Here is a 26,174-nt window from a genome sequence, read left to right as displayed (position 1 = left end):
GATTGCAGGGCTTTTGCTCCCATTGTTCTGTCTGACATAGGGTATGTGCTCTCCCTCCCAGTCTGGGCTGGGAAGTGGCTGCCCCAGGCTCTCCCCCATTCAGTCCAGAGCTGGAGCCACCCTTGTGCAATACTGGGGAAGGGTTTGACTTCACAATGGACAGTGTGGTTTGGGAACCTGCTGCAATATCCTCTAAGATATATCTGGTAACAATGAACAGGTTAATCCTTAAAGTTTCTTGGGCTTAAGGAAAGACTTCAACTTGAATTTGATTAGAAATAACTTATTGCAGGTCTGCTTATTTCTATCCACCTACTTTACAGGATTTGCTCAGTAGAAACCTGAGCTAAAGTAGCTAATATGTCAGCTGGGGGCCAGGTACATAATAATTATGAGAAAGGTAATAATAGTCTGCAAGCAAGACAGGGACAGAACAGAGAAAATAAAGGAAGGAGGGAAAGAGAGAAAAGAGATTCAGGAAACGGCAAAAGGAAATAGTTTATCAGTTAGTTTGCACTGCATTGACAAAACATCGTTGTAATGTTTTGATCTCCAGATGTCTGACAACTCCCCAGTGGAGATGAGAATATTTGTGTCACAAAGATGATCAGTTTGATTTTCCAGGTTTTCTTTCACAGATGCTAGCAATGGTTCACAGACCATAGGGAGATTCATCAGATCTGACATAAGCGAAGTAGAAGTCAAAATACAGAGAAGTACATACAAGCAAAACTAAGTGCTCAAGGGAACACACGAGGAGTCAGCTAAAAATATCAGCTTGTACTGGGTAGTACTGTGAGAGGTGGGTTCTCAGCCAGAAGGATGGTGGCAACATAACAGTAACACAGTTACATTAGCAGTGTCTGACTTTAGATTGTCACTGCATAATCACTGCCACATGTCTGTGTGCTTCATCACACGGAGTTATAGATAACCTGAACCTCTTGCCAAGGCAGACAAATGGTGGTTAATTCTGCCCAGCGTAGGCAGAACGATCTTTCCACAGAGCAGTGCCTCCCATGCAGAACTGCTCTCCCTGCTGTCTCCCACTAGACTCTAAACAGCTGCCCTTTTTGACACCTACTTCCAAAGTTCATCCTCCACAGATTTTCTGTCAAGATAGGATTTTTGAGGTTGCTTTCTAACAATATCTTTGGGAACATATGTGACTTGAAGTTATTCAGAAGCCTTGGATGTCTCTGGACAGGCCAAAGGATCATCTAAGAGCCACCCTCTCCATAACGTAGAACAAGCTGTTACCATGACAAAATAGCTCAATAATTAAATGAGCTTAATTCCATTATTCTAAACAGTGAGCATAGAAACTTCCCTTGTGCTTAGAAGTTATACAGGAGACATTTTAAATGTTTGAGAGTTTTAAGTCATGCTAATGACTTTTATTCTAAGACACTGTGGCTGATGATTGTTACTCTTGTCCTTTACTAGGTGGCTGCCAGAAGAACATTGCCTGAGAGGGACCTGACACTGATCCCATATTCAATCTAAAATTTTGTGTAAAAAGGGTATTTTTAATATACGCAGCTGAAGTAAACCGACATTCTTCAGTCCTCACTGATATTAATAGAGCAAGATCAATTTGCAGCTGCTTAGCACCTGGCCCAAAGACTTTCATTTTTTAATCAGAAAGCAAGTCCCATTTATCCAGGGATCTCACTTTGGGACAGCAATATCTTCCACAGATGTGTTTGCTTAGATTTCCATCAGGAGTCTCCAGCATGGATATTTTATTTGCATAACAACCATAATACGGTCCCATGCCTCATATAGCAGGACACAGCAAACAAGTGGGTGAGGAGAACTGAATTGGTTCTTTAAACGATATAATAGCATATAGTGCTTTAAAGATACATTTCTGCTTACATTCAGTTTATTAGTTTAACAGTTTCTGGTCTAGCCTCATTCTGTTTTAATTTAAATCATCAAGGCTTTACGCTTGGGAGCAAGCAAAGGGCAGTCTGAAGGTTTTGTAGCTCTGGGGCCAAAAGGAATGTGACTGTAAAACACACTTCTTCTTCTACTTGTCTATCAATTGCCTATTTTTATTTTAAAGGAAAAGAAAGCTTCAACAAAAACAGCAACAAAAGATTGGGAGGTTTCAGATTTATTAGCACACTGAATAGACAAGACTTAATAGTGGGGTTTTTTGGTTTTGTTGTCTTGCTTATCTTTGGCGAGCTGATGGTAAGTGAACATAAAGAGCACTGCTGTTTAACACTGGCTTTGCTCTAAAATAGCTTCATGAGAATGACAAATTTATGATGTGAAAGCAGAGGAATAAAGAGAAGTGTTAAATGAAGAATGATTGATCCCGTGAAAATCTGTGAATAGACTTATGATTCTACGCTACCGAAAACTGTGTTAGCACAAAGTTTGCACTGAGGAAGGCATGCTGAAAATGTGCCTTCCTTTCACCTAGCATAGTCCACCTTACTGAAAAAAAAAAATCAGGTTTTATTCTATAAGGTACTTGAAACCAAGAATAAGCAGAGAATATTTATTCTCCTTAATCTGGCAGTGCCTTTTGGTGGCTGACCTAATTTCTGTGTACCTGTGGGGCTAAAGAGTGAGAAGGAGGCATTCCCTGACCAGGGAGAAAGAGATTAGGGAACAGGAAATTTGCTGAATACATGAATTTATGGTGTGGTCTGCACTTTTGTATGATTAAATGTGAAGTGCAAGCAGCAAAACTGGGATTTAAGAATCTCAGCCTGAATAACTGTGGAAAACTTTGACTCCTTGCAGGAATGTCTACACCTGAAATATTATTATTGTCATTCCTTTGGTGAAAATAAAATAGTGAAGATAAACATCAGTCAGTGCACGCTGCAATTTTATTAAGACGAAACACAAAAATGAGTAAAACTGCAGGCAGAGTTACATGATGTTTCCCTTCTGAAAATTTTGGAGGCACATTTTCAATTTATCTGCTTGCCTCACTTGGGTAGTTTGGTGCTTTGCTATAGAGAGGCATTGTATCTGACTGTGTCCCACAGTGAAACACCAGGGAAATAGCTGGGTAACAGCAACAAGCATTTACCCCTGAGTGCCCTCCTGGCCTTACTGGGTAAAGCGGAATAAACATGCATGTGCAATGGACATGTGTGCCATGAATCCAAAAGGAATCCACACAATGAATGTTTGTTTTCCTTCATGTTTTTCCAGAGATTTACTTTATGCAGGTGAAAGATAAGTACACTTATCTTTATGACTGCACCTACTTAAAATAATTTTCTTCTGTTTTGCCATGTTGTATAATTATAGCACTTGGTACATCTAGTCCAGACTGCAAATGAATTTGTTTGCATCAGACAATGCAGCCTGTATTTGTTCAACAACTGGGAGGAGGGGGCAGGAGGAAGAGACTTGTTAAATAAAAATAATGATAGTGATTTTTTCACATCTCTTTAGCAAAAGAAGAAGAACATAATAATTTCCTAGCATGCATGAAAGTTTATTTCATATATACAATATAAAACTCATCCCACTGAATAATTTGAAAAGGCATCTATAAGAAAATATATCTCATATGTATGTAGTCCTCTATAGTAACATTAAGAACGCTCTCAAACTATAAATTAAGTTAGATCCAGTGTTAGTCCAAGGTAAAATTATTTGCATTATATACAAAGAAGATCTATATATAATGATACTGTTTCTTAAAAAAGGCAACCAATACTATTTCCATGAGTTCCAAGGTATTTTTCAGGCTTATACCTCATCCATTTTTATACGTGTATAAATATCTAAATGTCAGTATTGAGCTATTGCCTTCTCAGATGGATGCATGCAAAAGAAACCAAGCCCTCCCCATATGTGCATGTGGGGCAAACCAAGAGCAGGGCACCCAGTCCTGCCCTTGCTGACTTTCCAACATCTACTTCAGCAACACATTACACACTGTAGGAGCAACCCAGGCTCCTCCTCTGCCTTCCACAAAGCTGTGAGCTACTAAGCTTTAGTTTGGCCATGAGAAGTTTTAGGTGCATAACTTGCTTTAATTCCCCTTACCTACAGGAATGGTCATTCCATGGATTTTGTCTGCCCAACCAGCATAATACCTCAGGGTTTTTATGACTCCCTGGAGATCTACATAGAAAGCTTGCAAAAACGGTTTGCCGCTGTTCAGTGATTCCATAGTCTGCAGGACAAGAAAAAGTTAAGAGATGTAAGTATTGTAACATTTTTTGACTATTGTACCTAAGTATTCACCATATTAACTGCTCTTGAACCATGACAAAGATTTTAATGATCAGTTGTACCTTGGTGTAATTTTAACCCAGAAAGTTCAGAACAATTATCTGATCCCCTTTGTTACTTCTTTTCACAAATGTGAACAAAAAGAATTTTCCTTGAAAAGCCCAAACTAGTTTTTTCTAGAGTACTCTGGAATGGCTATGATTTTTAAGAATATATGTGTATGTTTATGTGTGTTTGTCTGTCTGTCTGTCTTGGGGATTTATGTGTGTATCCATATGTATGTACATGTGCCTTTGTGTACTTTGAATCTAATAGCCACTGTGTTTGGTCCAGATCTATAAATGCTGAATTGCTTTAATCAGGAGCCAAGATAAAAATGCCTGTCAAACTGGGTTCTGTTATGTTAATGATAACAGCTGAGAAGGGGCTCCTTGTAGCCCTGTATTAATGATCTGAATCCATAAAGAGAAGAATGGACACATCCCTCTTTATATAATTGATGTGAATATAAAAATTTCTCTATATGGTTGCCAAGACTCCTGCTGAGGTCTGAGATATCTATACTGTACAGCCAGTTTATTTATTGCCATCAAATAAACAAACTTTCCTCTAGGGAAGCTCATAAATTAACAAGCTATCTTTATTTTTTAGTTAATATTCCTATTTTTAAAAGTATCTTATAAGCTATCCTCTTAAGGGTTCCTAAGATAATTTAGCAAAAAAAAATAGAATAAAATATCCTAAGATGTTGAGTAGCTTAACTCATTCTCAATAGCTGTCTAATAGAAATCATTAAGAATGGGCAAAGGACGCCCCTGTGTAACACACCAACCATCAAATGAGTTTCTATAGAGAAGAATGGAGACCTAATTCTGCACTGACTTATATCCCCAAGAGCAATTAATGGCACTTCCTGCAGTGCAGCTCAGTAAAGAACTTGGCTCCAGAAATAAAAATTAAATGACAGGCAGAGTAAACTTGATTTGCTGTGCACTTCCTTCTCCCCATGGCGATTTTACAGTATCTGCTGGCGGTAAGATGATTTAAGTGTTGACAAAGCTGGAATTAAGATGTTCACGGGCTTAGTTCAAAGCACTTGACATGCGGAAAACAACATTAACAATGCCACCGTTGCGATGGCTTCATCCGAGAGTGGAACGGAGCCGCACTCGGAACTCGTGTCACCAGCTGAGTGTCCCTGAGCACCTCACGTACCCTTCCCTTCCCACCTGTACAGGTCATCCCAACCTGCCATTTCTTATTCTAGAAGAGTCACAGGCGTGCCTGGCAGGCAAGCACATGTGCACACCCCTGCTGTTGTGTGATGTCCAGGTTAAAGCTGATCTGAGCCCACTGGAAGCCTCTTGTTGGCTTTTAAGGGTTTTGCACCACATTGTAAGTGGACAGAGCCATTTCAGCCAGGGAGCTGCATGTGGTTTTCACACACAATTCATAGCAACTCATTCATGAATGAATTGACTCTCAGAATGTAAAACTGACTGCTGATTTGACTACTGATTTTTATGTTTCACTTACAGCAAGAATTGCCCTGTCCCTTTCCACCAAGTCAGCTAACTTATCCAAAAGATGGCCTCTTTCTGAGGCATCCATTCTCCTCCAAACAGAACCAAGGGAAAAAGCCAGCCGAGCTGCCCTCACTGCCTTGTCCGTATCAACCTGGGGAGAAGGAAGAAGAAAATTAAACACACAAGGTAAATAACACAAGCAGGCTTATGGGATTTGCTGTTATACAACCTTAGTCACATGTGATGAGTTTTGGAACTATAATTAATAAAAGAACTGTCCAATAGTGCTATTCTGGACTGGTTGCTTTGATCTATTTATACATTTACAGTATCTGTTATACATTTAATTTATACATTTAACATATAGCCATTCATGGGATATATTACCTTGTCAGCTTCCTGGATGTCACAGATTTGTTCTCCTGTTGCTGGATTATATACTGGGAATATTCTTCCACTTTCAGAATTCTGCCACTCATTATTGATGAAAATCTAGAAAAGAAAGAAAAGTAATCAGGTCTCTTGCATGAACAAACAGTAATGTATATAAAAACAAACTCATGAGAAAAGGTGCAGATTCTAATATAAAAGAACTGAAACTTATTTTTGTGCATGAAAATTACAGTTTTCAAGAGTTCAGACTGAGGTCAGCCCCTGATGTCTTTCTGTATTCTATAGCAGTGTCATTATAGAAGCAACATCAAAGTCTAAACATTGGTTGATGTTCAAATTTGGTTCAAAAACTGTAACAAATAAACGAAAAAAATAAATAGCTGTATCAGAGAAAAAGCCTTGAAACTGCTGGAGACAAGACAAGGATTTAGAGTAATCACTCAGTTCAGTAAGTAAACATTTAGTCACTGATACATCCCAGTCAAGGCTGAATAATCTCAAACATCACAGTTCTTCAATACACAGTCAGTTAATTATGGCTACAGTGATGGCTTACAGCACAAAACTAACTTGCTTATCTGCTAAGAACAATGGAAATTGTTACATTCTCTCAGTGTTGATATTTTAATTGTCAGGGGCAAAACAAATTTAAATGGTAATGGTGCTGACAATAGCTGTCTTGAGAAAGGTAATGACAAATGAGTTTATTTAAAGTAGATTTTTTCTGGTAGCTGCATACATGTCCGTTATTTTCTGCTGAGTGACTTTAAGACTGAGTGACTTTATTTATTAACAAGTATTAAAAAAGTCACTGCAGGAAAATAAAGTGACTGAGTGAAAAGTTTCCTAGGTATTCAGACTCCTTCTGTCTCTTAGATCTTTTGAAGAATTAAAGTGTTAAAAAAATCCAGGCAAGATTTGGGTTCCTTGGAGTCCAGATATCAATGTATTTTTATTGGATTCCATGAAATACAACTTTAAATGTGTAAGATTATGTCCTGGCCTCATTGAAATACACAGGAATTTTCCCTCTGACTCCACTGAAAGCAGGACTTCACACGTAGACAGAAGGAATGTTCACCACCTGGTCTGGTTTTTTTTGCATACATTTATAAAGACAGGGACCTTTGAAAGCTTGAGGAGCCTCAGTTCCAATCAGAGATACACAGGTGAGAGAAACTGGCACATCTTTATGCAGATGAAGGCAAAAATACATCTGTAGAGTTTTCAAGACATGAGCTTGCTCAAACCTATTCTCCAAGCCAAATGGAAGTCCTGTAGCTGTGTTCCTCTCAGCAGGACTTGTTAGCTCAGGCTCAGTGCCACAGTAGCTGCAGTGTCACAGCTGCTGCTCCAGAGCTCACTCGTGTCCAACTCACTGTGACCATGTGTGGGAGGAACCTGGAAAAGGCCCTGCTGACAGAACTGTACACAGGAACCAACAATTCCATGTGCTTTGCTAATATGGATGCATTCCTGTTGTGCTTCCTCATCTTCCCTACACCTCAAACTTCAACCTCTTTGCTGGGTGCCCTTCTATCCATTCCAGAGCCTGTCCTTTCTTTACTCCTCCTTGGCCCTTCTGTTTAGGTTTTGAAAGGTTGCTGAACAGGACCTACCACAGCACTAGCATTGCTTTCCTTGCATGCCCTATTTATCCTGAACCTGTTGGTGTGCTTGAGCTGTGTGCGTCTTTGTGCTGGTGTCTTCCTGCTCAGTGATGAGTGTTCAGCAAACCCAAGATACTGCTCCCTGTTAGGACATTCTGGAGCTAACCCAAAATGAGACAGTAAAAGAATGACCAGTACAATCTATAGTGACCAATGCTATAAGCTGAAATCCTCTGGTGTATCCTTGTTACTTTTGGACTGTAAGTGAAGCAAAGAAACACTGAGATCTGTGACCTATGTGGAAGAAGGAATTTACTCCATGCTTTCCACTGAGTTTTCTCAGAGTTAACTCTGCAGCCAGTGAGTGTGTTGGCGGGTGCTGAGGAGGGAGGGGAAGGGAGAAAAGCTTCCAGCTTCAGGAGCAGATGGCCAGAGAAGATGTAAGCATGTTTGTTTAAGGTGACAGGATGTACATAAACACATAGGCTTCTTGTGTGAGCTGCATTGAAAAAAAAAAACAGTTTGGTTGAGTACAAGAACCTGAGAAATCGTGGCAGTGACAATTCAGTACACTTCCCTTAGAGAAGTGGTCTGTTCTTTTTTAAATAGATAAAAAAAAATAAACTCAATTCTTCCGGCATTAACACCTATCATCAGACTTGCTAGTACATGGGACATGTATTTTTTCTTGAAACACATTTCACCACATGAATGAGAAATAGTGACGTGGAATTACAAAGGAGTGCTGCAATTCAAGCTGACTAGAAGGAAAAGCTGTATGATTTTACTGAATGCTCAATTTATCCCACTGACTTAGAAAAAGAACAGTAACAGTAAATATTTCAGATAGGACATGGGAAGGATCTATTTGGCATAAAGTTAGAGCTGAAAGCAAGAGAAATTGCTACTGTTAATGGTTAATGTTAGTTTCTTCCTGTTCCACTTTCTATAAACAAGGTATTGCCTATACAAGCTCATTACTGTAAACTGAGCACATTTAAATTGGCAGTAAAATCAGAGTATTTACTCTAGTGCACAAATAAAGTACCTAGTCCCATGTTTTGGAACAGTTTCAAGTCTTGAAATCCAGCAGCTGGTGGCTTTACAAGCAAAGCCTTACACTTAAATAATTCACTTTTGAAAGTTTTAGGTGTTCTGTGTCAGGTAGTACCATTCAGCAGATATTCCTACCACCGAGACGCAGATTCTTTTGCAATAAATTTGCATTCACAGGGGCTTTTATAACTCTTCCAGCACTACTGACTCCAATGGCTGTTGATTAAATGTATATATCCTGTACATTTAATCTGACTTTCATTATGGCCACTTCGTAAAAATGCCATGAAATGGAGAAGCGATGACACATTGCAAGAAAAAGGAATCCCTGCAAAGCCTCAAATTGGGTTTTTTTTCTCCCTTATTTATAGTGATCATGGTAAAGGCTAACTCTAAATCAGGGAGAATATTTGACAGCAAATGTTCCTATCTATGGATTATATATAACCCATCCTAAACACCAGATAAAAAAGGGGTAACCTTAGAAAAAGAAGGGCTTGCTTCCATGTAAATCATGCTACAAATTGGACAACACCCAGTGAGTTCATTGTTCAACCTCAATTGTGAAGGCTATTCACATTTACTATTCCCCTGGAATCAATGTTAATTAAGGCTGACTGGGGCTATAAATCAGCCTTTGGTTTTTACAACTTAATTCAGCATTAAGCATATATATGTAAATAAAAGGTAACTGATTAACCACTTGAGTTTTCCAGGAGTTACTGAGGTAATTTGTTTTTGTTTGAGTCCTAGTGTTACCTTTTGTGATATGCAGTAGGGAGAGAAAAAGTCTATAGTGTGTCATGCATTTGTTATGTGGTATTGTGGTAGTTAAATAACCTAGCCTGTTGGGTGCTATCAATAGCATTGTGCCAAAAGGCAAAGGGAAGAATACACAAACATTTTGTTTGCCGTTTACTTTCAGTAGAGGCAGTAATGGCAGTAACGTCAGAGCAAGAAGATGAAAGGTCAACTTTGCTGCTGTACTGAGGTGTCTCTGTCAGTGCAGTGATTTGGCCAAGAACAAACCCAACTGCCAAAGCAGCCAAGGCCTCCTGTAAGTGGAGTCTGGCTCTGGCTGGTGTGCAGTGGGAGAAGCAGGAAAACAAATACATTTGTTTCCCAATGATGCCAAAGGGACCAGCAGAGCAGGGGAGCTGGGGGTGCAGGTGCTGGGGTGTGTGAGGTTGGGGGGTGGGAGGGGCTGTTCCAAACAGTGCAGTGTGACAGGCCTGGGTGGAAGCTCCCAGGTGCCCCTGTGAACATGATGCCCCTTGGAGTGTCATCATTCTCAGGAGACCTCATCACACAGATCTCTGGGCAATTTCTTTTCCTTTCCAAATGAAAGATGGAAAGGACAAGGATTTTCCTAAAGAGAACAGTCACATCCCTCCTGGTACTGACAATAACCTCTTGCTCATACACACATGTTCTCACAGATCTTTTACTAGAACTTTTCAAGATAATGGTCCCACCATGTATTCACTAGGTTCAAATCCTGCCTGTGGCTAATTACGTATGGCCTCTGTTGACAGAGTTCCACAGGGCTGATCAAGAAAGTAATCTGATTCATCCTTCAGGTCAAGTGACTGTTCAGAGCCTTGGAGATACCTCATCATACCGAAAAGTATACAAAGGAAATGTAAACCCAAAGTTACCATGTAAAAATTCCAAGTTACTTTGAAGTTGCTGACATGTAGTTGGAAGAAAATCATACATTGCATTTTGCACAAGACCTACCTGCATTTCACAATCATTAGACACTGAGTTCAATAGCCTTTTGGATGCTCATCAGTTTTGGAATCAAGCCAAGAATAAATGTTTTTAGTATAACACAAAGCAAATTTAGCTTTGCAAATAAACAACTACAATCTCTTGTTTCAGTAGCCATCCATCCCAGCTGGCTTAGTAATAACTAGCAACTTACAATGGTTAATTTTAAACCATGCAGGTAATTGCAGTGATATCTATTCAAAGAGGAAGGGATGTGTAGAAACCCAGGCCGGACATTCTGATCTGCAGTGCAGCAATAACAAAGTTTAGAGCAGGGAGAAAACATATTTTGTGTTTTCATCACTATTTACCAGCAGGAAAGCACTAAACAACTATCTTTATGAGTGTGTGTATAAATATAATTAATTAAGCACAGAAGCAAGACCTCCTTTGCAGCTCATAGTTGAAGGAGCCTTAGTTTCATGGCACTTCAAATTCCCTCTGCTGTTGAGCCAGGGGCTAGCCCTGGATTTGGGAAATGGAACTGATTTTTACATTCACTGGGGATTCCTGCATGCTTACTGCCTCTCTTTTTTTGTATTGCCTTTCCTTATAACATACAGGGAAAAGAAAATATTTTGGGCTCGCTAAATTCATAAGAGTAATCAACACAGGTGGCAACAATGTAACTTTTCATTTCCTTTCTTGAAAATGTTCTCAAATGATGTGTGAGCGAAATGATGATATACATTCTTAATTCTGTATTGCTTAGTGATGATGTCATGAGACATTTTCTTCAGGCTCCCCAGCTGTTTAACTCAGAACTTCAGGCAGTCCACAGACAGTGGCCCAGCATTCAGCTCTTTAGAGGTGGAATTATTTTCCCATGGATTTAATAAACAAGGTTTTTGTGCTGTTGCAGCTCCTAGAAATGTTTTTTGGTACAGGAAGAGGATTTTAACATCCAAATAATAATGGCTTCCCACAGGAGATTTGGTTCTGGATGAATGGAGGAAGGAATGGGAATTTACTAACTCAATTGATTTAGTAGGTGGTTATAGTTTCATTCCATCAAAGATCTTTTTTTCATATGTGGCTTTTTCCTTAGAGAGCTTTTGGCATTAAATCTGCTGGGATGGGGGAGGAGTCATCAGATGCCAAAGTACTTTATAAGAGAATCACAGCTGCTTGGCCCTCAGCATCTTCTCAGAGCTGGAGGCACTAGGAAGGCACTTCTTTTTTAGGGGGGATGGACAACAATTTTAGAGGCATGCAAAAAATCCAGCAGCAGCATTTCCCTTGGTAAATACTGCATAACATCCCAGATACCAGGCACCTGTGCCTCAGTCTGGTCAGGAAATTTCATATCCTTTCCCATCTCAGCAACTTCATTTCCTCTCCTTGGGAAACATTTCAAGAGTCCTAATGATTAGTACGATTGTAAGGGAATGAACTAGGTGGGATTGCCAATCAGAGGTGCAGCTTGTTTATTTTCACAGGCCTTGTTTTCCTTCACTTTTATGGCTGTCTTGATACAGCAAATCTCTCACATTCTAGAGTGTGTTGTGAGGCACTCCTGGGAGTGACTGGAAACCAACAGCTGGCTATGGAATCAGCAAAAACCTGGTTTATAAGAAGGCACTAGGAAAGCAAAAGCCAATTCCACCAGTCTGCTGGCTGAATGACCAGTGATGGATCATTTTTAAGAGGGTTGTTCAAGTGACCAGCGAGAGTCACAGCTTCTTGTTGGCAGTTCACAAAAGGTGAGTAATGGGCTTCAAGGCCAACCTCCCCAAGCATTGTGAGTGCAGAATCCTGCTTCTGAGGCATGAATGAGCTTGTCTTGGTAGTGCCAGTGGCTGTGCTGCTCTCAGGGGATAGCTCTGCACAAGCCAAGGTAGCCTGGCTGGCCCAGCACCTCAGCACAGGTGGTTCTCATGTCATTCATTACCTCAGAGCAGAATCATCCTCAGAAGTTATCCAGATTTGGGTTCTTTAGTGAGATGCCTTTCAGCTGTGGGGGAACTGCAATTTGTATGAGAGTAACAGTGAACTGCAGAGGAACAACTTTGCACCAAATTTAATTCGGGCAAGCAAACTCCCATGGGCATAGCTGGTTTTCAGCTGCAAGAGGTCCAAGAGGTCCAGGGTAAAACAAAAGGAAAAAATCCAGCTGGTTTCAGTGGGAGCTGAATCAAGCCCCAGTTGAGGAAAAGGAATCAGTGGCAACAGCCTCCAGAGGGATGTTTGTACTGGGAAACAAAGCTGTTTCACTGGAAACTTGACACATGCTCTAGAGCCTGTGAGGTCTGAAAGGCCAAACAAAACCAGAACATGTTGATTTTTCTTTTTCCACTTTGGCTGCTGGGCTGTCCTTCTCTCTCCTTACTCACACCCCCCACACTGTAAAAATAGAAAAAAAAAGAAAAAAAAAAAAGGAAAAAGAGCTCTGTTCTAAAGCTCTGTGTGCTGTACGTTGATTTATCTTTTTTAAACTCTCATTTGGATCTCAGAGCCTGATTGAATAATGTCATAGTTTTTGGATGTGGTGTACCATAAATGCAGCTTTCCTTCATGAATTCAAGCTTGAAATTGCACTCAAGAAATCTAGAGGGCAAACTTGTGAGTGTACTGAGAGAGTTCGAGAATTTTAAACCTTTACAAACATGGTACAGCAGGAGGATCAAAAAAGTGGAATCAGAAATAAAATGCCCAAGAAGTGAGTGGTTTCGCTGTCAGTGCAGAAGCACAGCCAGCTCTGGTACAATTTTGTTCGTGCAAGCCCAGTCCTGTACCAAGGGTAGGTGTCTGATAAGAAGAACAGGGTGTTTTCCTTCTCTGGGTGTAAATCCCAAGTAGCAAGGCCTGAGTCAACTCTACCAAAATTAAGGCCAGTGCTTCATACCGGTGGACTTTTGATCAGAAGCCAAGTGTTTGAAAGAGGTGAACACATCAAGGTTCGGTGACATTTCAGCCTGTGTAAATTAAGTCAGGCTTCAGTGTGGCCAACATGAGCTGGAGAAGGATTCCCATGATCGAGCCCTAATGGTGGCAGGAGCTCGGTCTCTTTTCAGTCCCAGAGAGGTGGGAGGAGAGGGCAAAGCAGGCTTTTGTCTGCAGGGGCTGCTACCCTGTTCTGCTCACCTGGATGTTCAGGTGTTTAAAGACAGATAGGGCAAGTCCCCCACTGAGCCAGCTCAGAGACAGAGGAGGTTTAGGGAATGGTATGCTAGGAAAGGGGTGTGATGGGAGGAGAAACCAGAGGAATCCAGAGTCTCTGAGCAACAAATGGAATTAGAGAAAGGCTTGAAGCCTCCCGTCAGTCTGCTGTGAAAGTGGAATGTAACATGATTTTTTCTCCCCTATGTTCCTCATCCCTCACGCCAAATGTTTGACCTGCCTGTCTTCCTGTCTTAATTAGTCTTCTGTCTTTCTGAGAGTTGGGTCTGTTCTTCTGCAAATGGCAGCACATCAGACAGGGGAAACCTGTCATGTTTGTTTTCTAAGCTGTAGGGGGTACCCATTTGAAAAAACTCCCAGCTTATCTAAACATTTTTGTTTGTATGATTTTGAATTAGGAAGTGTGAGTAATTAGTTAAGAAGATTAAATAAGTCTTAGCAACATGCAGTAGCATGCTTACTTTCCTCCCCCTCTCCAAGTATTTCCTGCACAAAACCCAGGCTGCCAAACTGTGATGATACCCTTTTCTATTTTAGTTTCTCACTGTGCCACATGCTGATACAGCATCCGTTACTTCAATTTAGTCTCATTAAAGGGATTATTTTGTGCCTGGTTGTTCAAGAAAATTAATCTAAAGAGAAGAAACTTCAGGTTGTATTGTCTGTTCAACTATGCCCACCACAAACATTTTACTCCTTTTGGCTGCCTTATTAAACCTGTGGGAAGAAACTTTCGTTGCAGCATGTAAAGGCTTTCCTCAAAGCAACTTTTACTTTTTTTCAGTTAATGAAGAATTTGTCTGCTGTTAGTAGAACAATACAGGAGCAATAACATAGTTCAGGTAATATTTCATGTATTCCTAAGAAACTAAGCTCCCAAGCTTTACTTATCCTTTCATCAGCAGGACTCTTTAATTTCTGGAGAGGAACATTTACTCTCTTTAACTGCGTCAGAAAACTTTGCTTGTGAAACCAGGATGACTAAAATATTAACTGTGCTTTCCATTTTCACTAATTACAAAGAAAAGCCATCACTGGATGAATTGGGTAAGGATGGCAGTGGTTTTTATGGAGTATGATCCTTGATGTCACTTATTGCACCTTAAAAAGTGAAATAATGAAAGATTTTTAAAAATCCACTAAATCAAGAGTGGAGAGGAGGAGTATTTGTTTACACAATCAATTATTGGGCTGTCACTGGGCTTTAATGAAGTTGTGGCTATTAAGAACTTGATACTGGAAACCCTTCACAAGCTCTCATTTGAAATGGTGGGAATGAGGAGGGGTTTGTACAAACAAGACTCGTATTACTCTGTGTAGTTCTCCTGTGTTTTGCACTGTTTGTGCACTGCAAGTCTTGTGTGCTCCTTATGTGTGACAGAAAACAGTGTGAGCTAATAATCTGTACATGGGAAATATGTTCTACCGTTTGGAAGAATTTAATCTCCCTTGTACATAACTGCCATTTTAAATGTTCATCACCAGGAACAAGTTCTTACTTAGAAATTAGCTGTGCTGCATAAATAAATATTCCTCCTAGGATTTCAGACATTATAGACAACACAGAAAAATACAACAAGCAAATTTATTTTGACTTAAAGCTCTGCCTGAGAAAATTACCTTATAACTACACATGAGAAATTGCTGGAATGTCAGCTTCATTTGCAGTGGCCCCTTATGGCCTGATCACCCTCCCTGGCACGATAAATCACTGGCAAGATCCTTACCTTAACACGTTTGATCTCAGCTCAGCAAGACTTGGTTTTGATGTGAAGAACTCCAGATCTGTTAGGTCAGAGACAAATAGCAGAGCCACTGACCTGCAAAGTGCTAAGTCTATATTAGACCCAAGTGAGCAGCCTTAAGTTCCTGAAAAGTCTGCCTTCACTTCTACTTTGCATCCTGAAGCTTTTCAAATATTACTGTTAGCATATTTTGTTAATTATGCCAGAAACATTTCCTTTTGTGCTATTCTGCATGTACAGAATCCACAAAAAGCATGTGGTGTGAGCAGCATTATCTTGGATAAACTGTTAGAATTATCTGCACTTCAGAAAGACATGAAATATACCTCATTATTTATTCGTTTCTTTACTTAATTTACACAAATGGCTTGCACTGGCCTTTTTCTTACTAGACCATGCTTACTGGTATCATAAATAATGATATTCACCTGTACACCCATTAAGATGCTGCAAATTGCCTGTGTGTACATGTCTGTACATACAGAAATTCAGACTACTCCTAAAAAGAAAAAACTCAGCTTGTAACATTTATATTCAAAGTCTGAACTTTCACAAAGAACAGTTTTGTGGCCACACAGTTTTGCAGCCTTGGTTTGAAAGTATTACTTATTGTCCTGGTTAAACAGTCACTTATCTCTACGATAGTAAGCAGGAGTGTTAGTCTACCAGAAAATTGGATGTTCTTAATGGGCTTTGGGGGAGAATAGCTTTGCATCATCAGCATTAAGTTAAATCACATTAAGTACCCACTTACGACATAGGGATTACCACTTATGACATCTTTGGTGAAAGCCTTTAAAACAAATTATTGTGTTTGTTAGAAGAAGCTGTGAGATAACAATTCCCAGAAGTCTGATTTATAAATTCTTTTTGCTCTTCAGGAAGATGCAAAGGAACCCAACACCTCTCATTCAGTGCTGCAATGAAATCTCTAAGGCTGGAATTTTTTTTCAATAAAAAGTCTTGAAAATACTAATTTATTTGCTTTAGAATATTCTTCTGGAGAAAAGAAAACGTTAGACTACCTTTCCTCAGAGTACCAGTTCAGTTCAAATTTCTCCTCCATTTCTTTCTGTTGATTAAGTCATTGCCTTTTACATGTACAAAACTGGAATAGGCCATTCTGCTTTTGATTATTCATAAGGCTGACTGGGGAGAACTGGGTTTAAACTGTCAAAGAGTCCTGCTGTGCTTGGATACCTGAAAGATTTGCACCTCAAAGTATACTGTGGTGCTAAAACTAAAACTGGATGTGGAGTGTTCTTCCAAGAGCTGATTACAGTCTCAATCAAATAGAACACCCGAGGATATAACAAAATAATGCCAATGTTTGATAGCAATGTTTAACATTTTTGTATGTGGCCAGCAAGTTATTCAGTACAGAGATGAAGGCCTGCATGAAAAATTAACTCTTAACTTTAAATAGAAACAGACTAATGACTTTGAGTATGTAAATGAAAAACATGACCCTAAACTTTTGCCAAACATGCAGTATTAAAAAAGTGGATTAGGGCAAACCCAATACCTGGTTATACTGACCTTTCCTTAAATGAGCAAAGTGTGCTATAAGTCATATCAATAAAGAGCCTTCTTTAAAAAAACTTGAATACTCATATATGCAGTCCTGAGATCCACTCTCTCCATTTCCTTTAAAATTCATGTTTCTTTTCCCCTTTTTAACCAAACTCCATTTTTCTCTGCTGGAACCCCTTGTTGGGAGAACCTCATTAGTTTCCCTGCTCTCTACAAGACAGGATTTATGCTTGTAGTGAACACAATGACACATGATCACTAAATGGCTAAAATCACTATTAAATCTGAGAAATTTTTCACTCAGACATTGCAAGTACTACTGGTATGTAAAGGTATGGAGCCCAGTATATTAATTAGAGCAGACATGTCACCCAGTGCCCCACTTCTGCAAGGAGCACACCTGTTTCAGCTGTTTGTGAAGATTCATGGCATGCAGCCTTTGGCAGGTACCTGGTATAAGGTATAAGGTATATTGCCAATCCAATGCAGTGAGTAATAACTAAATTCCCATGGGACCTGGCTGAAGTCAAATGTTGCTATTCCTGGTTCACTGCTTTTAGTCTCCCTAAAGACCATTTAGGCAAACAGCTGAAAGAGCTGACTACAAGGGTTCCCAGCCACAGGAAACCACTCTGGGAAAACAGGTAAAGGCTTCTAACCAGGAAACAAGTTATCAAAGGATTTGTCCTGTGCTCCCACAAGGAAAGAAATGAACAGAGACAGAGAGCAAGAGCATGAACACATTGGGGTTGCGTGCAGAATCCAGACATTAAAAGCAATTGTCTTTTGGGAATTGGGAGGAAGAGCTGTTCCGCACCAGTCAGTGGGCATGTTCTGCACTGGGCTCCTGCTTGGCATCTAATAGGAGGGCTTTCCTTCTCCCTCCATGCTGGAGTGCCTTACTAAAACAAAACCTTTGAGACATGAATAGAAGCAACACCAGAACTGCAGTTCCAGTACTGTCACCACTTTGCACGGACAGAATATTCCTCCTCCTAAAGAGAAGTACAGAGGGGAACAACATCACCAGCATCAGTTTAATCTGAACTCATTATGCAGATCTTGCAGCAAGGAGGGCACTGCCTCCCCGACAATACTCAGAGGAACAGCAACAGGGACAATTCCTGATGAAAGAGAGCAAAGAGCACAAAGAGGACTTTTTATCTATACTCTGTGTGTGTGTATAGTGAGCACACAGAGAAGTGTGTGCTGTGGAATTAATAACATGCAGAAATGCAGACATGCATCCACAGGTAAACACCAGCTCCAACATTCATCTGTATTGCCATTTCCCAGAATACCATGTACAAAAATAGAGGCTTGATCTTCTTGTAGTCTGGCTGGTTTAGCAAGAGATCCCGCCTTTGACACTGACCTACTGTCTGAGTTAGTCATGGTTACACTCCCACAAATTTAAACTCCCCCATCTGTGAAGGAACCTTGTCACAGTTTTACAGTGAGGATGAATCAATTAATGCCTTCTGAAAGATGTGATGGAGCAGAATATTAACACTTGCAGTTGAGTGACACCAGCTAAAAACATCTTAAGAATGTAACAAATGGATTTATAAACCATTATCAAAGGGTTGGACCATCAAGACTCCTAGGCCATCATCAGCATAGCTATAGCACATTTAGTGTTAGTCTTATACCACTACTTCAAATTAATAGTGAAAAAAAAGAACTTGATTTTCACCTGTCAGGAAAACAGCATCAAATAAACATCACAAAAGAGAAGAGGCCATTAAGTAGCCGTGGTAAAGAAAGTGTGGTAGGGACAAAGAGAGGAAGACCAACAAAATGTCAGGCATTGATGGAAAAGGGGGTAAAAGCTTAACCAGATAGCCTGAAAAACAACTGTGCTTGTTTCTCAAGGTCCATGCAGGCTGTTCTGGTACAGAGCCTCTGTGTAACAGTGTGTCACAACTGAAGCAACTGGAAAAAAAAAAGTCCCCCGATTTAGAAGGTAGGTGGTAATTTCTTGCTAGTTTTGACAAACTCAAGAATAAACTGTTTCTGTTACAGCTGAAAAAAAAAACATAAGCAAATGTAAAATGTGTATGTTATGGTAAGCTTTGAAAATATCCAGTAGAATCACGACAGTGCTTTTATGTCTGGGTGCAAACAATGTTTAAAATATACTCCAAATATGTTTCGGACAACAAAATGAAGTGATTCCTTAAAAAAAAGAAATCTGTGTATCCACCTGTCAGTTACATAAATGCCTTCTCAGATCAATTTGACAATATAAAGAAGAATTAAACCCAGTTTAAAATTAAATTCTTTTTTAAGGACATTTTATACTAGTAGAATAGTAAATAAAAGTGAGGTGCAGTGTCATGGGAAGTGCTTTTACGATTGAGCTGAAAAGACTTTACAGGGCTTTTCAACTAACTAGATCACAATTTTCATCTAGGTCATCTTATAGTTGGGAAATAAAAGCGCAAGTGCCTATAAAGCAGCCTAAGAAAGCTGAGTGTGAAAATGGGTGATCTGGACTGTATCACAGAGAGGAAAAAACAGAGGTTTTTGAGCATAAGGGGATGAGAATTATCAGAGGCATACCACACTTTTTACGTGTAAGCTGTGTAGGGAGGACAAGTCAGGCTGCAGGAGGGGGGAGCAGCTCTGTGTGCAATGCTTTGCGTGGGCACTGCTTGGAGGGGAGAAATAACACAAAATGCGGACCCACGGATATGGAAGCAGTGTAGATCGTGAAGGATGATAGCTGGAGTGAGGTACTGACTTCAAAATAAGAGCAACTGAAGTGACATTGAAGTGGTACTGAAGAGGAAAAAGAGTATGAAGGCAATAAGGCTGGAGCCAAAATAATTCCATATTAGTTCAGTGAAAGCTGCACTGAAATAGTGTGTAGAGAATCGAGTTTTCTGTATCCTAATGTAAACAACATTTGACATAGTCCTGTCAAAGACTAAAAATTGTGTCTGAACCCCTGAGAAATGGTTACCATGTAAATAATTCCAGCTTCATTGCAGGAGAGAAAACATGAAGAAGCCTACTCTCTGGGATACTAAACTTCAAGAAGAGGATTTTTTTTTAAAGAGGAAGTAACTTAGAAACTCCCTGCTTGAAGCTCGGAAATTAAAATCCATAGAATCAGCATGGAGGCTTAAGAATGTGAAAGACTCAAAAAAGATTTGCATTCCCAAGGTTAAAAATGGGAAACACAAGCAAGAAAATAAATGGGGTGGCAAAGAAGGAAGATATGAGAGGAAAAGTAGGCTGGAAAACGCAAAGACCACAAACACAAAAATTAAAAAATTGCTACCAAACATACTAAATATTCTGAAGAAAATTACTGGAAAGGTAACACAAATAAAACAGCCAAGAGAAACCTAAATTAAATAAATAAGCAGATATGGTCTGTGGGAGATCACTGGATTCTGAAAACAGCCTGGCCATGGAAGGGAGACTGAAGATATTTCAAGAGGTGGCTGCTTATTTTGCGGAGATCCTTATTTGGTTATCCTAAAGTATAATATATTTCTGTTCAAAAATTAGAAAATCAGAGCCACTTGTTAGAAGACTGGAAAATGACAGGTAAAAATACTTGTTCTGGGGAATCATCTTTACTAAAAATCTAACAAACAGTTACACCAGCAGGACACCAAAAATCATTTAGGGACTGAGTCCAGAACAGGCCCAGCGCTTCACTCCCAATTGTGTTGCAAAGAGTTGAAATAAAGTTCCTGAAATAAAAAGAAATCCTGAATGCTAATGCATCCTGAAATCTACCGCATCAGTTCTTCCAGTTTTCAGAAGGCATCGGGTCAGGAATTGTATAAAAGCCACTTAAGAGTGTAGCAGGGTAATGGTGGCAGTGATGAGGAGGATGATGATGATGCATTAAGTGATGTTTCTTCCATGAAGCATGAGAAAACAATGTCACAGCACAGATCTCGAAGGATCTTCCAATTGGAGAGATTTATTTCAGATGAAATGTACACCTGACATTCTAACCAGCTCTAGTCACTTGGGGCCAAATTTAAGGCATGCTGACCTACTCACAGGAGGCTAGGATCAGTCTTTTTAAGACAGTATAAAAATACCCATATTTACACAGAATGATTAATAGCTCTGCTTTGGAAAGAAATCAGTCTCATATAGAGATAAGACTTTACCTGTGTAAATACATGTCTTTGGAATTTCTGTCTCAAAAGGCACTTTCTGAGTTTCTGACTTTCTGAGTAAAACCCAAGGGATTTAGTGTAATCATTGCCACAGGACCAGAGCATGGTAAGGACACTGTCTCCCTGGTATCCTCTTTCCAAGTTCAGCAAAGGTGCTGCAGCCAGTTTTACCATGCAACACTTCCGGTATTTTTGTGATTTTCCAAACGGATTTTTTTGTAACTCACTTATTTTAAATTAGAGCATACTATAAATCCACATGGAAATTAGTAAACATATCCTTTCTGTAACCATACACCTGCTGCAGGCCCCTCACAGCTGTCCCACAGCATCCCCTTAGATTTTGAGTTCAATTCAAAGTCTTCATAACCTATGAATCCCTCACAGATTAAGGTTTATATACTCTAGTGGTCAGTGTGGTCCCAGTGTTTTAGCCTCCAGATGAGGCCAATTGAGACTGAGCTGACCTTAAACATTTTCACTTGAATCACAGAACATGATGTGGTTGGTTCTGTGCAGTATTTTCCCACTTCAGTCCAACAAAGATGGAATGCATTATGTTTCAAGTCATTAATGTAGTTCACTAGGTTCTCTATGAAAGCCACTGACTCCAAGTAATCAAGGATTAGGTTATTTTTTTCTTTTTACATTTGGGAGACTATTGTAGCAATGCATTGCAGCAACACTTTGATGTGGCTTCACATATCACACTTTTAGTAATGAAGTGCTCCTAAACCTTAGTTCACTGTGTGACTTAGCACTGATGTGCTGTATTCATGTCACAAAGGTATATTGCTATTTACAGAAAAGACTGATGAATAGAAATATGGGTTTGGACAAATTCTGTAATAGGGAACTTGAGTTTTGGAGAAAACCAGATAGGAATACAGTTTGAACAGCAATTCATTTGCTGAACGTAACAGTAATGAATGATTGAGCCCATGGATGGCAATACATGTTTAGAATTCATCATTCTCTGCTTGGTGGTAAATCTTCACACAGCTATCCATGCATTTATTGTGCTTTAAGTAGGGATGTCTTGTCACTTGTCTGAGGATTCCTCACTAAAGAACTACATAGAACTGCAGCTTTCTGAAGAGTTTTTAAACCTAGACACATCTGTGCTTATATTACATTGACATAGCTTCCTTATGATCTTGCCTTTGTTTAATTCCATTTTTTGTCTGTTTTTTCTTTTAGCTGAACTAGATTTGATATATTGGTTACTTGTTTCAAGGAATGAGTTCTAGTCCTAAAAAAACCCCAAACAGATAAAAAGCTGTGGGGATTTTTATAACTGGGGAGAATAAAAGAATTTTCAAAAAATAAATAGAGAAATGCCACAGTTCAGCCTTACAAACGATAGCTGCAAAACTATAAAAGAAAAAATCTGACTTTATGCATGACCTGATAAAGAATTTATTATATGGACCACTGAAGTAATCTTTTGTCATTTATCTCTGTAAATGTGTGAGATTTCTTGGAAGATAGTTAGTCAAATGAGGAACTGAGATGTATCAGTGGATACAATTTATTTAGACTTTAAAAAGGCTTTTGATGATAAAGTCCTTAGCAAGGGGCTATTAAAGAAAGTTAGTAACCATATGGTGAAAGATAATGTCCTGCCATGGATTAAAAAGTGGTTAAGAGATAAGATAAAAAGACTGGAAATAAACGGATAATTCTCCTTGGAAAGAGGTTAATAGCAAGGTGCCCCTTCATTACTGTGACTGGCAATCAATATCTTGGCTCACCTGCCTTTGCAGATCATTAATAGTAAGGTACAGAGTTTGTAGATAAAAATGTTCAGGCTAATCAGAGTATTGTAGAAAATATTACTGGGGTTGAATGACATTTGGGCAACTCAAGGGAGATGAAATCTGCCAAAGGCAGGAAATGCCAAGCCTCTTTGAAGGAAGGATTCAGACAACTTCTGGATGCTGATCTGTGCCATGATTTGTAATGTCCCTGAACAGCTCACTGAAGGGAACTGTTCACATGCATTGTAAAGAAAAGAGAACAAGTGGATCTGGTGGTTCCATGGTGTGGTCCTCCCAGGCAGTTTATGGCAGTGAATAACTTCCAACTGGCAGAGCCCATTAAGATCTGCTGGGAACAATTTCGCATCTCCACAGGGAGATGGACAAGCTGCATCAAGAACTTTTGGATAGTGGGATTTATCAGAAAATGCAGATCTACAAGATAAAAATGTAATATGGAAATGCACCAGACTCGGTCAACTTCTGTGGGAATTGTTTCTGAAGGACAAAACAAAACAGAGAATTAATGAGGGATTTTTTTTTTTTTTGTCAGAATGAAAGTGTGAGAGCGTGTGTGTTATTCCTTGTTCTTGTCTAACATCATGATTATTCTTGAAGCAAAGACTCAAGTACTATTTTTCCTTTGTTAGTGTCCTGCCTACTAGGCTATCAAGCTGATGTCTGAGACCTCATAAATACTTAGAAGTGAATTATCCAACAGCAGATAACGTGAAATTCTTCCCAAATACAGACGAAGTTGGCAAAATTTGGATGGACCTATTCCCCATTAGAAGTTAGGGATCCATATTCAAGTTTCTGCTCTGCTTGCTTCAGAGCAGAGGTATGAATTTGTCTGCCTTTCAACTCAGGCAAGTGCTCCGAGTTGAAAGGCAGACAAATTCGTGCCCTGGCCCTCTGGTTTTGGTATGCAAATAAATACATGGATCTTTTGCATTTGAATACTTGACGTGTTAAACACTTTTTGCAATGAGAAAAATCAATGATAAAGTCTTTTAGTGCATCATCTGACCCTACCAACCAGACAGAGTCAGCAATATATTATTGTACAGCTTGATGCATTAAACCAGGGTGCACTTTCCCTAAAGATCCAGCAGATTCAGCACAGTAAGAGGCCACTGCTGCCATAGTTACCTCTCAGTAACACAGCAGTCTGCCACAGCTCTCTAGCTGGGGCCAGTTCAGCCCCGTGCTTTCTGCGTTTTTAAGGCTCATGGCTGTTGTGGCTGTACTGGAATAAGCAAAGGCAGGGGCTGGATGCATGTAAGGCTATGCTTGTTTCTTGTGTCCTCATGCAAAACTTGGGTAAATTAGGTTTGTGCAGAAGATCATAAAGATTTGGGAGGAAAGAATAATCCCATATTCAGGCTACTAATTGGAAGGAATTACATACATATTTTCTGATCACTATCTAAGTTGATGGATTGTAATACTAAAAACGAAGTATGAATACACTGGAAGAGAATTCAGACTGGAGATTTAAACAACAGTAAATCTGTACATACAGAATAGATACTGAACCATCATATATGAGGATACAGAGCGGCATCCCTGGTGTCCCCTTCAGATGCTGAAGAGTTCCACAAAGGGGTAAAGTAGCTGTTCTATTTGTCTACTCTTCATGTAAACTTCTCTAATTTTCTGTGCCACATCTTTTGTAAAAGAACTGCGCTCACCTAGATGACCCAAAAGCCAAGCTGTTTTTTTCAGGCATGGCTCAGTGGATCTGACTTCAAAAGGCACCAAAGTAGCTCATTCAGGGAAAGACAGATGGGAAAGTGCACTCACTTACCTGAGTTTTCCCAAAGCTTGTCTTCTATTCAAAAAATAACAAAGATTCTGCACATTAATCTAAATAAAATAGATTTCCTGCCTTCTATTGTAATGTCAGTCTAGAATTTTATCTGGAAAACATGCTGGAAATTTTAATGGAAAGGGTAATGCCAAGGAAGTGCAATGGGAATGAATATACTGAAACCTAGCAATGAAATACTTCAAACCCAGATGCTTATCATATGAAAATCTGTGTTGGTTATCTTTTGTCTACCCATAAGCAGTCTGCCTATACTTCATACAAACTCCTCTATACAGCTTTCTGTTGCAGTGCTGGATAGTTTACCTGGCCTGTGTGTAGAAACTGAACAGATTTTAGCCTGTGGTGTAAGGGTAGAGGCAAACCCACTTAGACAGGACACAGAAGATATGGTTGTCAGCTAAATCATAGGCTGTTAATAGAGAAATGTTTCATGTACCTCCTCACTGCCAGTGCGCTGTAACTCCATCCCTTTAGGGCACCTCTTTCTAAAAAGCTCTCAAAACCACAATTCTTCAACTTTTCCTTATGCTAAAGTTGTTCAGCTCTTGCTCAGACAAATCAGTTGGCAAGCAAGAAACAAAGCATCCATCTGGATTAGTGTGCTCAACATGATGCAAACTGAGAACATTTATTCTCTCAGCTACCTGACGTAGTGACAGAGCTGTGACAGGACAGAGCCCTGGGGTCCTCATTCTAGACCAGGCTGTCCTTGAAAGAGTCAACATAACTTATTGAAACCCCAATGAAATTGAAACCCCATTTTGTAAAGCAGATGTGATTATGCCATTATAACATGATTATAACAAAGGAAGGACAGCCACATCCTGCAGAAACACCTTTAGCTCCTCAAATGGAGACAGCAGGAGGGAAATGCTGCAAAGGGCTCAATCCACTGGGTTGATTCTATATCTACTGTCAGATACATGGGAGACAGTCTTGGGAGGGAAAATGGAGTTACATAAAAGTTTGAAAGAGAGAGGCCTCAGTGTAACAGTGCAAACTCTCTGACCACCCTCAGAAGCTGTCAGGTTCTCTGGGCTGTGCTCCCTATACCAAACATGCCAATGACATGTCCTTAGCAGACATTATGCTGCTGCTTCTCTCACACATCCGATATTTCTGGAACAGCCGTTCTGGGAGAGTTTCTGACACAAAGCTGACTTTTGTAGAAGCGTGACTTATTCCCAGGGGGAGGGCTGGATCCCCTTCCTACCTATGAGCCCCCTTACATATGGAGCACAGCACTGCCAGCATGCTCCTGGCAAGCCTGAGGAGGGTTTGCTGTGCCACAGGGCTGTGGAACAACCTAATTCCGTGCAATACTCCAATATGCCCACTTCTGCAGATGCAATCTCTCCCCAGGTGCTAATGTTAAAAAGTAAAGATTTACAGAGTCATCACAGTGAAAAGAGAGATAAACCCAAATGTAGCAGTTCTAGTACTTGCCAGCCACAC

At 39.8% G+C, this 26,174-nt stretch overlaps 1 protein-coding gene and 1 long non-coding RNA gene across 8 annotated transcripts in view; one reads left to right on the top strand and one right to left on the bottom strand.

The window, feature by feature from the left end:
• Positions 1-26,174, bottom strand: part of ALDH1A2 (aldehyde dehydrogenase 1 family member A2) — a 121,884-nt gene that overhangs the window by 23,059 nt on the left and 72,651 nt on the right. For all 7 annotated transcript variants that reach the window (XM_085588259.1, XM_021532056.4, XM_085588258.1 and 4 more), the window contains 3 exons: positions 6,132-6,236; positions 5,755-5,895; positions 4,030-4,159 (listed from right to left, as the gene is read on the bottom strand). In XM_085588259.1, coding sequence (XP_085444385.1) covers positions 4,030-4,159; positions 5,755-5,895; positions 6,132-6,236 — 376 coding nt within the window. The remainder of the gene's footprint in view (positions 1-4,029; positions 4,160-5,754; positions 5,896-6,131; positions 6,237-26,174) is intronic.
• LOC146766521 (uncharacterized) overlaps positions 1-26,174 on the top strand; it is a 31,839-nt gene that overhangs the window by 4,163 nt on the left and 1,502 nt on the right. Inside the window, exons 2-3 of the long non-coding RNA XR_014957512.1 lie at positions 4,036-4,186; positions 5,757-5,930. This is a non-coding gene — a long non-coding RNA (uncharacterized LOC146766521). The remainder of the gene's footprint in view (positions 1-4,035; positions 4,187-5,756; positions 5,931-26,174) is intronic.

This window comes from Lonchura striata, chromosome 10 (genome assembly GCF_050655825.1).
Source record: "Lonchura striata isolate lonStrDom1 chromosome 10, ASM5065582v1, whole genome shotgun sequence".
Classification (NCBI taxonomy): Eukaryota; Metazoa; Chordata; class Aves; order Passeriformes; family Estrildidae; genus Lonchura; species Lonchura striata.
Note: the sequence above shows the minus strand (reverse complement) of the source record. Positions and strands in the feature narration are given on the sequence as shown.